Source organism: Myzus persicae, unplaced genomic scaffold (genome assembly GCF_001856785.1).
Source record: "Myzus persicae strain clone G006 unplaced genomic scaffold, MPER_G0061.0, whole genome shotgun sequence".
NCBI classification, from domain to species: domain Eukaryota; kingdom Metazoa; phylum Arthropoda; class Insecta; order Hemiptera; family Aphididae; genus Myzus; species Myzus persicae.
Window position 1 is genome coordinate 129,486 of NW_019104114.1, and position 16,415 is coordinate 145,900.

Consider the following 16,415-nt stretch of genomic DNA (forward strand, 5'->3'; position numbering starts at 1 on the left):
TTGGAATCAATTATAATATAATCACTTATAAAACATTTGTAGTGCTTACGATTCATGTTCATATACATTGCTGACTGGCAACCACTTACTAATTTTCCAACTCAACGACTCGATATTAATTATACTCAGATTTACATAGTATATTGGATGAGAGTGTGGAGGTAAATATTGTGATATTTGAACGTCACTCACTGACTTTTGAAGACATTAAAATATTAAATATAAATCATTTTGCCAAATATTAAAAAATTACAATAGGTACTCAATAACTCTTAACGTAGTAGTAACGTAAATCAATATAATATTATGTCTCTCATCTCAGACCATTGATCAAAAATAATTATCAATGAAAATGGAATAAAATTATTTACACTATATATAATATATAGGTACCTATGTAGGTATTTAGCGAATAGGTAGATAAAATCTGATATTCTGATGCGAGTCTTGTAACGTTTTGGTAGTTGGTAGACTGGTAGTTTATACTATCATCGAGTAAATATTTAATGTATATATTATGATGTACTCAATGGTACAGTTCTAATGCCTACCTTAAGTGAATGTGCTGTGTCTGGTGTTGCAAAATACAAGATATTTTTTTTCCTGCATGAGTACAAATCAACTAAGACACTGATTAATTGTGAGCATAGACCACATAGATTTCTATGTAGTATTATAATATAGAAGTATTTGGCATATACCTATAAACTAAGGATAAACTATAGTCTATAGGTCTATGGTTGTGGGTGCCCGCCAAGTGCCACCAACTTCTTCACTCAGATATGGCGGTCGGTCGGTTATCATTAATAATTACTAATTTCTGTTTTATTAAATACAAATTATGACAATGGCCTTAAAAATAATACTTCTTATAGTTTTTAAATGTACCGGTCTTGAGGTTGAAGTGAATACTAGACTGGGGAGTGGGGAACGGTTACACGAGTCGCCTGCAGGTTTACGCACTTGAAAACGGTTGCCCATTTTCCCCAGTTCTTCACAACTATAACTCAAGTAATATTTTGACTACAATGTTTTATACATGTCACATTGACTGTCTTTTTATTATGATTTGGTGTTACGAGTTCTTTAAGCTGGCTACATAATATTAGTATATTTTGTATCCTGATTTGGACATGTATGGCTGTATAACGATTTGATATCGTAAATATATCAAATAAAATGTTTGATAATATTTTTGTATTTAAACTTGTATAAATAAAAAAAATGGTACTTAATTTTATCTTCATATGGTTTGTTCATAATTAGATCATTACCGAGTTTTCACCGGTCAGACTTATTGTCAAACGCTTCCTCCACGAAGTCGACGCGTGAGGCCAGTGCCATGAAAATTGCTTACCTATGTGTCCATGGATGTTTTAACGTTTTCATTATCATCGCCACTGTATAAGCATGGCAGATGTAATTGACAAATGCATAAATATATTTTATGGTGTTGGGTAGAGACGGTCAAAGGAAAATAGATTGTATTTTATAAAATACAGTTAACAATTTAAAATGGTAATCACCAACGCTTTGATTCAAGCTAAAGTTGCAGACATAAAAAATGTCTAATTTAAATATAAAATATGTGTGTTATAATGCATAATATTAATAATATAACCTTAAATTGCTATTTGATTAAAACAAGAATTAATATTTGTTAAATTATCAATTGAGATAAATACTTATAGGCATAGCTCTTATAGCTTAAATATTAAATAATCATATTAAGTAAAATAGGTTTTAGTTTATACACTAAACATTATACTAATAAAGTTCAATAAAATTGTTTATTATAATTTAGGAAATTAGAAAGTTAAGTTAATATTTTTCCATATCAACTTTCAACTTATAGAGTTAAATTTATGATTTGTTGACAGTTAATTTCTAACTTATTTTTCTAGAGGTCTCTCAACTTAACTATTAGTTAATTATTTTCATTAAATTTTTCTCCTTTGCCACCATTATTATTCTATGTATACTACATTACTACTGATGTCTCATATAAAATAAAGTATGCTGAGGTACACTTACACAAACAACACACATATAATTTTAAAACTAATATATTTAATCTTATAATAAAATCATTGTAAAATAGAGTTTACAAAACTCATCATGATATGTTTGATTAAACTATTACACAAAGGAAACTACCGTAAAAGTATATGGCACGATAATACCATGTTATTCAAAATTGAATTGACTTGTTCTGTCTTCAGCTTTGTGATATACTTACGAGTATGTATGTATTTAATAATCATAACTAAAATTATTTATCATTTATTGTTCTATGTTATAATATAAAATACAAAATATAATTAAAATAAAATTATACTACTCTTACATAAATTATGTTCATATTAATAATTCACATTTTTGATTACACGTTAATTAATAGAATTAGTTTTATGAATATGTCAAATATCTCCATACATTTATTAAAACTATGACAAAGTATGAATTGGTATACAAAAATGTATCCTGTTTTGTTCTATAAGTATTTTAATTACAGTTGGGTATAACATTACATGGCACAAAGTATTATTTTAAATATTTCTTATTTATATTTAATACAAACAATATCTTAACATCAATTAGCAAACATCAATTTCTTTGCTGATTTTAAACACGATAATATATTGATTATGAACCGATAATTTATGTTTTTTTTTTTTTTAAATTAGAATTTTTCTCTTGTTAAGAGAAAAAACTTAATTGTATTACTCACATAAAGTAACATGCAATTGCTTAGCAATTGCGATTAAAACATTACGTCCTTTTTGTTTGAAATTTGTTACTCTGTAATAAATAAAGAATTTCGATAAATTGTATGAATAACTATTAACTATTTAATAATATAATGTATTAAATTCTTCCTTACTCATTACTGAAGTCAGAGGTTTCTAAAATAGAAACGCCTCGGTCAGCATTTGTATTATTAATGGTGCAGTTATCACCAAGTGGAGTTCTAGTTTTGTCATGATCCATCAAAGTTTTATAAAGCAGTTTCACAACTGGTTCAAGATCAATTGTTATTGTTTTGCTCAATTGAAACGATAAAGTGTAGACATAAGATATTGCTGATAGTAATAAGACACAGTCCTGTAGTAAAATTTAAAAAAAACCGTTAATACAAATGCATAATGATTCAAGAGTTTTTGTTATAAATTTAATAATTACATTTTTAAATACATCAGATGAAAATATTACAACTGCATTAGACGAAAAATGTTTCCTCAACTTTGCATTGCTTAAAATTACTGATGCTAACTGATAACTAGCAAATGGCATTTCTGTGAGGTGTTCATTTAAATCAATTTCATCGACCTAAAATGAAAAAATATTACAGATATAAGCATTTGTCAAATACATTATATTTAAAACACATAAATTGAGTTATAAGTATAGTATGTATGATGTATTAGAATATGAAAAAGTAAATTTGAAACTAAAATTATTTAAATACTCACTTCTCGAATCTGATTAGCAATAATATTCATTATAGTTTCAATAAGTGTCATAAAAACTTGTTGGAATTCCACTGTATTAATCTTGTAAATTTCCAAAATCAGCATAATCAAGTTACAACGAAATATTTTTGGATCCTAAAAATTATTTTGTACATTAAAAATCTAGTTGGCAGTTTATTACAGCTCATTTTTGATTTTAACGTCAATGAACATTTAATTTATAATAATAATTGTTACACTTAATATACTGTTATAACCTATAACAATAGAATAATTATAAATTTACATACTCATGTTGTAAAAACTTATAGTAACTAAGAGATCAGTAAGAACTAGTTTTTACATATCATCTTTCAGTAAAACTAGTTTTCACCCTAGACCAGGGATGGCAAACCTTTTGAACACTACATGCCAAAATTGGTAATAACCTTTTTTTTTAGAGCGTACCATGAAAAAAATATTAAAAATATTATATTTTGTTATACTATAATTTGATTGTATAATTAATGTATTAGTATAAAAAAGTTAGTTACGGTTATTATAGGTCCTATATTATTATATATTATATAATATATAATGGGAAAAATTTCCGCGTGCCATGGATTTGCCATCCCTGCCTTAGACCTTATGATTTATACTAATAGATGAAGGATAAAAGGCCGGTAGGGTTTAATGATGCAGTGACAGTAAATTGCATTACAGTTATGTATCATTATAATTTATAAATCAATATATTATGTACATAATGGAATCGAAAACTAGACAAGTGACTAGTAAGACTTAAGAAAAGTTGATTTGTAATTAGTTAAATTTGTTTGAAACTTTTAAGAAATATTCATGAATATTGTATATTATGATAATCAAGTGTTTACGCTCTAACAATCTACAACCTACTGTAACTTATGCATATGCACAGAAGTGTGAAACAACAAGTTCAGTGTAACCCATATTCATCACGGGAACTATTTTGCTCCATCTATTAGTAAAAGGTCTAATGTTTTCACAGAACTAATATCATCTCACAGCAAATAATAATTTAGTTTTAATAAGTGTACTTAAACTAGATAAAAAAATATGTACTCAGTATTTATTATTACTTTTTAACTGAACTTATGGTGAACAGAGCATTTAAATTGTAACAATGTTATTCTTTTTTAAAATTACACATATCAGTTAGACCTTTTATAGAAAATAAAAATGAGTGAAATCTTGCAACAAATGTAGCTATGTAAAAATAATAAAATTGGGCTCTTACCATCATCTTAACATCTTAAATTACTAAAAGTTTTTACCAGAATTTAAAGTTGTTATTAAATTCTAGTTTTTACTATAACATAAAAAACAATAATACATTAACTTTAAGAGGGCATCATGACTGCAGGTGTTGTTTCTGTCTTACAAATGGGTAATATGGACAATTATACCTTCTGAATAATAAATATGATTATTATTGGAGTGAACTGACCTATTATCAAATTTAGAAGTAAGAATATTATTTAGTGTATCTCACAGGTTTTTTTAAAAATATTTTAATGTTAAAACAATTAAAGAGAATTTTAAAATGCACAAATAATTTACAATTTTAAAATAGTTATAACTTGCTCTAAAATTAAAATACAAAAAAAATTCTATGAGGTTCACTAGATAATATTCTTAATTCAAAATTTGATTAATGACCAATTGGCTCTAATTTTAATCAAAACAGAGTTTAATCGATCATTCAGAATGACTGCAACTTGCCATGTTAATCAGATGTAAGACAGAGACCACACATGCGGATGTGGCATCCTTTTAATATAAGTTTTCATTCATATTAGTCTATAATTAAAAATACATAAATAAAAAATAAATATGAAAGGTTATATGTATAGCTTTCATTAAATAACCAAGATATTTATTCTATTGTTTTATTTTTCTTGATAAAACATCTAAATGAACTCACTCCAATAACATTAATAAAACGTTCAGCATTAAACTTTGATTCGCCAAGGACTGATATGATACTACAGACACAATTTGTCAGCATTGATGTATCATTTAAAAGCTTTTCCACCAATTTTAGATAGTTAAAATATTTTGAGACATGTGCTAAGGTTGCAATCATTGAAGTTAAAAGCCAAGGACCCAAATGATCTAAATATAAAAAAGAAATTTGTACATAATTTGTTATATTCAAATAAATAAAAATATGTATAATATATTAACTTACTATGCAAAACTGTAGCACAAAACGTAATATAATCATCCAGATATGTTGTATTCACAAATGCCATTAAACACATATTTAATGACATTTTATTAACAATGTCTATTATTTTAGCAGCGAATTGAATAGTAGATTCATCTTTATGGTGTAAATCATAAATAAGTAAATCGCTAGAATTATAAAATTAATAAAATTAATTATTGTTTCTTTTAATAGTATGTTTCAAATGTCATTAAACTATTATAAATACTAACTGTATAACCCAATGTAAAATAGAAGTTTGATACTTAATAATTTCATCAATGTCTTTTTCCTGACTATGATAAATTATATGTAACCGATTATGTAATAGGAACAACTCAATTAAAACTTCATCTGTTAATAAGTTACTTAAAACACTATCTGAAGATATTCGGTTTTCAATTGCTGCCTAATTAAAAAAATACATAAATAAGCAAAAACTATAAATGTTTAAGAAAAATTATTCATCATTGTTGTATACGAAAATCAGTTCTGTATAACTTTAAACAAATGAGAGTAGTGTTAGAGCTTGTATCAAAATTGATTCATGGGACAAAAAACCAAAAATACGCTTCTTAAACAGTATATACTAAAGGCCAAATGATAGATTCAAGAGCTCAATTTTAACTTCTTTACTTTCATTTGAAGGGAAGAGTTGGATTAAGCCTATTACAGGAGCATTATTACGGAGAGGATATAGTGAATGATAATATACTTTATGACCTCTGTTTTTTTGTTATAATTGTAGCACTAATTGCTTAAACAAAATATAATATAATATATTATCTTATAAATTTGTTAAGTTAATAGAATTATTTATAATAAATGGGTTGCTCTTATCATGTCACTTAGAAACTAGTTATGAGAATCTAAAATATTAGTGTTTAAAAATGCTGATGACTAGCTTTAAAATTAAAATATAGTAAAATCCAACAAAATATCCTCTAAGTTTGATAATAGGTTAATTCATTTTTATATTTAAAAGTTAACACAAAATTGGAACTGCTGAATTTAAATTGCGGTATGTTATTTGTCGAAGACAGAAAAAATGATGTAGTTAAGAAGTCTTTATACGTCAATTATTTACTATTGCTTTTTCAGCCATAAATTATAATAATTGTGAATTTATTGTACTAAGTTAATTTTACTTATCATGAAATTATTAATACAAATTTTGATATTTCTAGGTACAAGGATATTTCATGGTTACTTAATGCATTCAATTCATAACAATGTATATAATCAATCTGTACACATAAACATTCAATTTAACTTTATTACAATTTTGATCAAATAACAATTTGTAAAGTAATTAATACATAACCGATTTAATAATAAAGTTTTAATTTACCTTAACACGCTGCAAATATAAGAAAAGATCGTGGGTATTTTTTTTATTAACATCAGAATCTGTAAGTGTTTTCTGTGTTTGTAAATTGGTAAGCATTGAGTTTATCAATAAGATACCAGTCAATGGTTTGCATTCATCAAAATTTATTTTGAATCTGACCCTTTTTCCTTTATCAGTTTTAGAATCCTAAAATATAAAAATGTATTATTTCTTAATATTGTCTCATTCAACATGATTTGGATTTTTAAAAAACTATACCGGGTATTGTGTTTCATTAAGATTTAAAGTTTTGAATGCTTCATCAAACCAAACATTCACAAATTGAAGTATCTCATAACCCCGTTTCCACATGCACAATGAGTAAACCAGACAATTAACTTTTCGCATATCAATCTCTTCTTCTGCTTGATTTATATCATAAGGCAACTGTTTTAAAGTGGATAATGCTGTACTTGTTATTGATACATGGGCACTCAATTTTGACACTGGCATTAAACTTGCTAAACTAATTGCACTATAGTAAGCATCGCCTTCCTATAAATTATGCAATAACCATATTTATTATTTAGGTATGAATTGCTTCCTAATTATTTTGATTTTGAAGTGGTGACAGACAAAAAAATTACCTTATAGAACTTAAGTAATTTAATCAAACATGTGATGGAAGAATCCTGAATATCTTTAATTTGTTGACGGTCTTCTTCATCCTTAAATTCATTACGATGGAGTATCATAAGGCAGTTCACACAATCCAAAATACAACATATATTATTATGTTCATTTTGTTCTTCGTCGTCATTATTACTAACTGATGATGAACTGCAAGATGAATTACGTGTATCATTGGATGTATCTGAAATATAATACTATTATTGTAATACTTTTTGAGATTTTCTTGTTAACACATTAATTTTATTACCAGAATCATCATTTGATTTATGCCTTTTAGGGGGCATATCATTTTCTTTATCTATATTTTTCATACGTTCTTCTTTTTTCTTTAGTCCATTATATACAGTTTTTAACAATGATAAAATAAGTTTGCAAGCACTATTAAAGTCTAGATGTTTTTCTGAATAAATCATCAGTTTACGAAAAGCACTTGGATTTATATTATAAAACGTATAAAATCGTCTAAGTGTTGTATGTTTGTCTGGTACTCTACTTCCAATAAAGTTATCAAAAATTAAATCAACAAGTAAAATTCCATTTTGCTTATCTTCACGCTAAACAAATTATAATAAACTATAAAGTGAAAATTGCAATAGAAATTATTTAAGTTAAAAAAATAGTTTTACTTACAGCAAGTGCAAAAGCAATATCTCTTAAATCAACTATTTTTGTAAAGTTGATTTTATCTTTGGTGTCGAACTGAGTATCAATCTTTTTAATTTTCAATAAGAAATGTATAAAAGAACGCCGAACTTTTTCATTTTCATCATTAAATGTATTTTTCATTTTTGTAATCAGGAAAGGGTTCTTAAAGTAACTGTGGGATTTAACCTCATCAAGTAACTGACAAAATCCATAGAATAAAACCCTTCGTACTTCAAATACACTTTCATCAATCAAACGTATAAATAATTTAAAGCATTCAATAATTTGATCATCTTCAAATGAGTTCCAAAAATATCTCATACAGCTACAAATTCCCTATAAGAATTCAACCATATATGAATCAAATTCATTGAATATGATACATTTGAGTAACATGATGATACAACAATTTGAGCGAAATATAAAAATAGCAGGTAAGCTTAGATATGAATCAATTGCATTTAAAGTCAATAATTTAGAGCAATTGAACCAATTCAAGTTATATATAGTACATGGTTTGTGTACTATTTGAGCTTAAAAGTATTCATTTATCGCACACTCTGAGTTTAAGATCTCATGCACCTGGTCTTGTTCTTAGATAACTCAAAATGTCTAAATTTTAAATTTGGTTTTCAAAAAATAGGTTTGGAAATAGATATTAAAGAAGCAATGGGTGAGTTAAAAATGTAATAAATATTGTTTTATAAAAAACTACTAAACAAATTTTGTTTTTAGTGACCATATTGTAATTTTATTACTGCACTATTATTTTATTTTAGAGGAAAGGTCTCAATTTTTTGGTTTTTCATATCTTATCTATGAAAGTTAGCACATACCCATATACCCATGTCAGCGCATCACAATAAAGTAGTAAATATGAAACTTTTTACAATGTATAATGTATATTAAAAATAAAAAGTATATATCTAATAACCTGATAAATCATTAACATATCATATTTACATACTTTTATAGCAGCTATTCGAACTTGAGGACAAACATCTACCAATAAATCTAAAAATGCATTTTGCTGTTTCATTAAAAACCTTGAAGATATTTCACGACCTTCTCCTCTTTTTTCCAAAGGATAAGCTCTTGCTAAAATGTCAGTAGCATTGCATCTGATCACACTAAATTCATTCTATTTAAGTAGCATAAATACAAAAAAATTGTTTTAAAAATAAAATTATTATGCTACTCTTAAAGTAAAATTTTAAAGTATACCGTTAACTGTCTCCAAATAACAGGAGCATATAGCTTAGTTATAACTTTGCTGAACATTAAATGTTTTCTGTGAGTTTGCATACTTTGCAAAAGAATTAAGGCATTACGATAAGTACAAAAAGGTAAACCTGTACGTCGTAATGTCAGTGTTTTGGATATCAAGTCAAACATTTGTTCTTCAATAACCTGTAATTATACTTATTGTAGAATTTATAGTCAATATTAAGATGTTTATAAAAAAGTACTTCTCTTATGGACGAGTTAGAATTTATCCAAGCCATAAAATATATTTCACCATATGCTTCAGCTTCTACCTTGTTGGCTTTTGGTAAATTTTGTTTAACTGCTTGATGAAATTTCTACAAAAATACATAATATATATTATCATTCAATTTTAATAGTTCAATATTAACACCTATAATAAGCAGTGGCATATTTAAATAAAACAATTTAAAATTTAGTTTTTGAACATTGACTAGCACATAATCACCTAAACAAAAATATTTGAGTTGATGAGTTGGAGGGTAGTTTTATTGTTAATTAATTGACCTATAGAGGATACACATATATTATGCCACTGCATATCATATAAGTATTGGAATCAAATTATTTGTTACTTAAAATATTACGAGAAATAGTTGTTGACTACATGTAAATATATCTGCTATTGTCAATTTTCCCGTGTCAACTTCCAAAAACATTGGGCACTTCATCAATTTTTTTAAATTGGGAACAATTAAATTCAACCCATTTATATTGGACGATAAATTGCTCACAACTTTACAAAATTCCCACAATACAGTAGATAATACTTTCTGCAACATGCAAATAAAAATAAAACTTTTACCAAAAAAACAAATTAAACATTGTAGGTACCATAATCTTACCATATCCATTTTTTTTGTAGTCACTTTAATAGTATCAAATAAATAATTAAAAGTAAAAACAAAATTTTTAGTTAAAATCGTATCAAAATTGTATACATTCTCAGATCCATTTTGTGCTGGTGAAGAAGTTAGTAATTGCCAGTAGCTACAGCACATTTTTGCAATATCTAATTTGAACTAAAAAAAAGGTTATTAAAAAAATTGATTAAAATATGCAACTAAGTAAATGGTATTAAGAAAAATATTCTATTACAACCATGTAATACCAGATTAGAGAACAATACGATTTTTTTATAGTAGGTACTTACAGCATTATAATATTATAATTTACAACAGTTACTTAATTCCTATTTAATATTAATGTAGTAATAATAGGATTTTCATAACAAATTATTTAAATATTTACCTTAAATTTGAGATTTGTAGAGTAAAAAGTTTGAAAAACCAGTATGGTTTTATGTACATAATTATGTTCATATACCCTTATTATGTCTTCATCAGCGCAAGTTATTATATAGTTGACAAGGTTTAAGACAGATTGATAGCATAACAATAGCTCTACATCTTGTGTAATATTTTCAAGAACTGTAGCTTCTTTAATAAAATCATGTATCAAAATCCATAACTGATTGAAATTGTTTTCATCTATATCTTTTAATGAATTATTGTCCTAAACAAATACAATTCAATTTATTTATTTTTAGCTCTATGTTTTGTTTATATGGTAAATAAAAAATGTATAATAATATGAAGTTATACACTTTATTTTATTATTAAATAAAGGCAGGTTTTTTTTTGGCATTTACATTTGTTTTAAAGTGTCTGATATATTTTTTAATAAATACATAAATAAGTTATTACCAGTGTCGAGTGCTAAATTTTAGTAGGTATTACTAATCGGTGGCAAGGAGGAACACAGAAATGTATACAAAAAATTAATAAAAAATTGAATAAACTAAACCAGAAATGTAAGACAATTTAAAGGGATTTAGCCTAAGGAATAACTTATTTTTTGACTATGATTGAGTATACTCCGCACCTTTTTTTAAAAATAGTATGATCTACATTACATGTCTATACAACTATATTTTAACCTCAAGGGTAGGACGGGTACTATATTAAAAAAGTAGCCTAGAAAAGTACAACATAATCACTTTTCAGTTATCGATTTAATGTGTTTAACCTGGAACATTATAAATAAACTGTACAAAATAGAAATAGTCCACACAATCATTTCAACAAATACGCGTCATCCTCTTCGTTGCAATGACACCTGCGGTCGACAGACCACTACAAGTCACTTTAACCAGAATAGGTTTAAAAGTATAAAATATAATCTGTCATAGTTGTATTCAATACATTTTTGATTTACCACTTTACCAAAACCAAGACACCAAGATCCATAACATAAGTATATATATATTTACTTAGAACTTGTGTATTGTTAATTGAAAGATTTAGTTATTTAAATACATTATGTTATGAGTAAAGTATAAATTCAAACAAAATAATTTTACCGTTATTTTTAATATGTCCTTTATTGGTTCTGGTAACCTGTTGCATTCTAGCAATTTAGCTTTAACAGTTTTGAATGATTTTTCGGTCATTTTGATGTTTGTTATTAAAGTCAACACTAATTCATGACTAAAAAATGTATAGAGTATTAGTGTACACAATATTCAAAACTTAATGAATAAATGAACACAAACAAGTAAACTATATAAAAATGTCATATAAGTTATTTAAATTAAATACTATTACAATAACACTTATAACAAACTAAATAATTGTCATTTTTATTTAATATTTCACATTCACATTTTCCATTTCCAGGATACTAGAAATAGTAAGTAGGAATCACTAAATCACACTATCAGAGCCCAGATAATAGAAAACAAAAAGTACAAACAATGTTTACATGATATTTAACCGCCATTTCGAGTTGCTTATAAATCATTATTATATTGATAATATGTGATAATACTGATATGCTTATCAATTTTTATGGGAAATACCGCGGACTAAGATTCCACACAATAACCACCTTCCAAAACCACCCAACTTTGAGTAGCGACATCTCATCAACCGATAAACGAAAAATGAAAATTTTAATGTGATAATTCATAAAAAAATAAAACCTTATTAATTTATGAAATTTAAAGTAAAGGTTACCATTTGAAAATTAAAAGTTGATAGTAGTTTGCCTACCTAATAAATATAAGGCTGAAAAATATAAAAAAATATACAATTCTAAAACAGCGTAAATCTAAAATTTTGAAAAAAAAAAATTTGAAAAAAGTTAATACTTTTTGAAATATTGAGTGTTGTTTGATAAAAGAATCACCCTGTATAACACAAAGAATAATTAAACTTGAAGCCTATATTAAAGTATTAAATTATTTTTTCTTCTACATACTACCTACCTAATTGTATGGCTATCTGCAATCTTAAAATAGGTACTAAAAATAAGATAACTTGATGTTTAATGGGTTTCAGTTCAGTAGCCAAACTACTACATTGGTAGTGGAGGAAGGAGAGTTGTTAGATCTAGGGGGGTAATGATTCCATTTGTCCTCTCTATGCTACAACTCTGATAGGTTCTGAACGCTACTGAACTCGTATTTTCTGTTATTTGTTAAACATTTGTAAGATGGATCATAAAATAGGATCATAAAACCTTACATAAAGTTTAAAAGTAAAATAGGAAATAAAATTGTTTTTGATGTTTCATAAAATCAATTACAATATTACCTAGAAACTAAAAATTGATAATTGTACAATTAAATATAATAATTTATATTGAAAATATTTTTTAAATAATTATTAAATTTTGAGTAAATCAATCACAATATTACCTAGAAACTAAAAATTGATAATTGTACAATTAAATATAATAATTTATATTGAAAATATTTTTTAAATAATTATTAAATTTTGAGTTATAAAGTTCTAAAAATATAAATAAACAACAAATATTTTAAAAAGAACCACAATATTATTTAAATAATACTGTGTTAAATGTTAATAATAATAGTCCGTACACGTTAACTGCAGTATGCAGACGTCTAACATTAATGCATATTTGTTGGTAAATTAAATATAATAGGTACGTATAAAATACGTTTATAAAAAGGATAATATTTTGGGACGTAATTCATACGTTACAATGTATATTATTAGTATAAATGTATAATATATGTTTAGTCAAGTTTATTTTTCGTGTAGAACTATATTTGTATACTTTATGTGATGACTCAGGGGCGTAGCCAGGGGTCGCTAAGCAGTATGAGGCTGTAGCCTCATTCCCCCCATACAAATTTCCTGGTCGTCACACGAGTGGTGTAGGTATCTCGTATCTAGGTCTATTTCACGTCCTCAGTACATTTATATTGTTTTGGTTGATCAAAGTTACCTACATTATACATTTACGAAACATCGACTAGTATTTTAAAATACACTATATTTCTCACATATTTTATTACAAAAACCATCACGAATATTGTTCAGACATATAGGTAGTAAGACAAGGAGAGGGCCCTATCACTACACGATAACCGTCGTCGACGAGACAGCGCGGTGTGCAGGTGTGCTGCATTTATTGTCGCACGTCGTCATTCATGTAGGTACCAAAGCTATCGAATTTTCGTATGCCGAAAGTTGGTTTGTAGTAATTGTGGACCATGCAGATTTCGGGGTTGTATTAAATGACAAAATATCAATCTACACTGATGTTTAATTGGATAATAAAAACCAGTTGCAGTGCAGTTCGACCATTACCTTATTTAAGCCCAAGTGCAATTCGACTAAAATAAGTGCAATTCGACCATACCCATTTTTTTTATCTGATTCGGTCCCGACTGTTTTTTGCATGAAATAAAATCAACATTATTTGGGTAATATCTAGGTACTTACATCATTTATGTACTGATGTATTGCATATATATTTATATATAATATGTGTGTGTGACGTGTGTGTGTGTATTATATATTATATTATAGGTTTTTATTATCCAATTAAACATCAGTGTAGATTGATATTTTGTCATTTAATACGGGTATGGTCGAATTGCACTTGGATTGAAAAAAGGTAATGGTCGAACTGCACTCGGGTAAAAAAACAGGTAGTGGTCGAACTGCACTTGGGCTCAAAAAAGTATTTTAATAAAATTATCATGCATTTCTTTGCTGAATTTGAAATCATTCTCCGAGGTAAATTAAGTGGTTCTTCATGAATATGTATCAATTCAGACCGAAAAATTACTTTAGAAAATTCATCTAGATATAGTTTTGAAAGACAACCACGATGGGTACAACGCCATTTAACACTATCATTTATATGTTTTTCTTTTTAAAATGTATAATTTTGATACACGATTAAGTCACGGCCTCCCAGTTTACTTTTAATAATTTTTAAACTGTTCATATTTACACAGCGACTTAAAAGTGTGTACTAATTGTATTTTGCATAGGTCTACATAGACACATAGTTCACGCCATACGGTATACAATAAAAGTATTAATCTTATATGCGTTATCTAAATGGCACGAATAATGCTATAATGCTAATGATTTATAATGCTATTAAATAAGTACATCATAGCGTTCTTTTCGATTCACAATATTTTTAACGGGTTTTCCATTTTAATTTTTNATTACCTTTTTTCAATCCAAGTGCAATTCGACCATTCATTTGTAGGTAATAAGTGCAATTCGACTATCCCGAAAAAAATCCAAGTTGCGGTCGGGAAATACAATAATTATATATTTTACATATAATAATTCCACAAAATGTTGAAGTAAAAGTGAAGTTAAAAAAAGAAAATTAAATACATTCATATTAGTAGGATACACATTTTACAAATGTTAGTGAATTAATTTCTTTTTTCATATATTGATAGATTTTTAATAAATTTCTGACTAACACTCAAATTTTAAAAAGGTCGCCATCGGTGGAATTTACATTGGGCCCCATAGTACTTATACAAATAATATTACCTGTTTATCTAACCGATATTCTGGCGAAGTTCACAATCGCCCTTCTAAAGTTGTACAATAATCGTACAACACAAATAGGGTACATACCTATGACTGAAAATGTAAGATGCGTCTACCTATAAACCATATTGACTAAAACCGTGTTGAAATTGAATGAGTAGTGAATCAGTTATAACTGATTATAATTTGTAAATGAAAAATATTAATTAATTTTGAGTTATATCGTTTCATTTTAAAATGTAAACAATATTTTAAAAAGAACAGCAATTTTATTAAAATTGTTTGTTTCTTACATTATACGATATCCATCGGAATATTGTACATACACGGGACAATAATATGACAACGAGAGGGCGCCAGTGGTACACGATTGTCGTCGTCGACGGCAGACTCAAAACCGCCGTATTTCGCTGTCGAATTGTTGTACGTCGAAACGTCGTTTGTAGTAATTCCATACCGATCGTGTTGTGTTCTAACTTCTTTTTACACACTCGTATGTATTTACGACTATTTAACAAAAGAAAAAGCAAGTTTGTGTAGAAACAGTAAACGAAATACGTGTTTTTGGAAAATAATATTTAGTGTATGCGTCTACTTTTTTCTGACGGTAGATGGCGCAATTGAACTGAACCATTTCTTTGATCGTATTGTCGACAATTAATCTATCAAAAAATATATTTAATTGCAATTATCTTCAACCAATGAAGTGTAACACATTAAATATTGACGTGTATAATCATTTCCCAAAATGCGATTTTTTGAAAATCGATATTTTCGCTTTTTCGAACACGCTCAAATTTGAAACTGCAATAGTCTTAGAATTGCTTCTATCTTTAAGATACCTCAGAGATGTTGATAGAGTATCGCTTCTCGGCCTATCGGCTAAGATCAAAGTGTAGTATCTGTTCTTATCAGCTTAACTTGCGTTTTTTTCTTCATAA

At 26.9% G+C, this 16,415-nt stretch overlaps 1 protein-coding gene across 1 annotated transcript; it reads right to left on the reverse strand.

Annotated features, from left to right (window-relative positions):
* Positions 1-2,050: 2,050 nt before the first annotated feature.
* On the reverse strand, positions 2,051-12,359 carry LOC111038885. The gene is made up of 19 exons (XM_022322152.1): positions 11,997-12,359; positions 10,886-11,149; positions 10,480-10,656; positions 10,222-10,407; positions 9,838-9,951; positions 9,593-9,778; positions 9,336-9,509; positions 8,354-8,704; positions 7,971-8,277; positions 7,678-7,904; positions 7,310-7,585; positions 7,052-7,237; positions 5,934-6,109; positions 5,683-5,849; positions 5,416-5,606; positions 3,474-3,608; positions 3,184-3,330; positions 2,885-3,105; positions 2,051-2,802 (listed from the first exon to the last, which is right to left on the reverse strand). The coding sequence occupies exons 1-19, from the start codon at positions 12,084-12,086 to the stop codon at positions 2,724-2,726; spliced, it is 3,654 nt and encodes a 1,217-aa protein (XP_022177844.1). The 5' UTR covers positions 12,087-12,359; the 3' UTR covers positions 2,051-2,723.
* Between the last annotated feature and the right edge of the window lie 4,056 nt (positions 12,360-16,415).

Coding starts and splice junctions, on each gene's coding strand:
- LOC111038885 (XM_022322152.1), bottom strand. CDS start 12,086: ATGACCGAAAAATCATTCAAAACTGTTAAAGCTAAATTGCTAGAATGC. Junction 5,607..5,682: donor TTGTGCTACAGTTTTGCATA/GTAAGTTAATAT, acceptor TTTTATATTTAG/ATCATTTGGGTCCTTGGCTT. Junction 3,106..3,183: donor CATCTGATGTATTTAAAAAT/GTAATTATTAAA, acceptor ATTTTACTACAG/GACTGTGTCTTATTACTATC.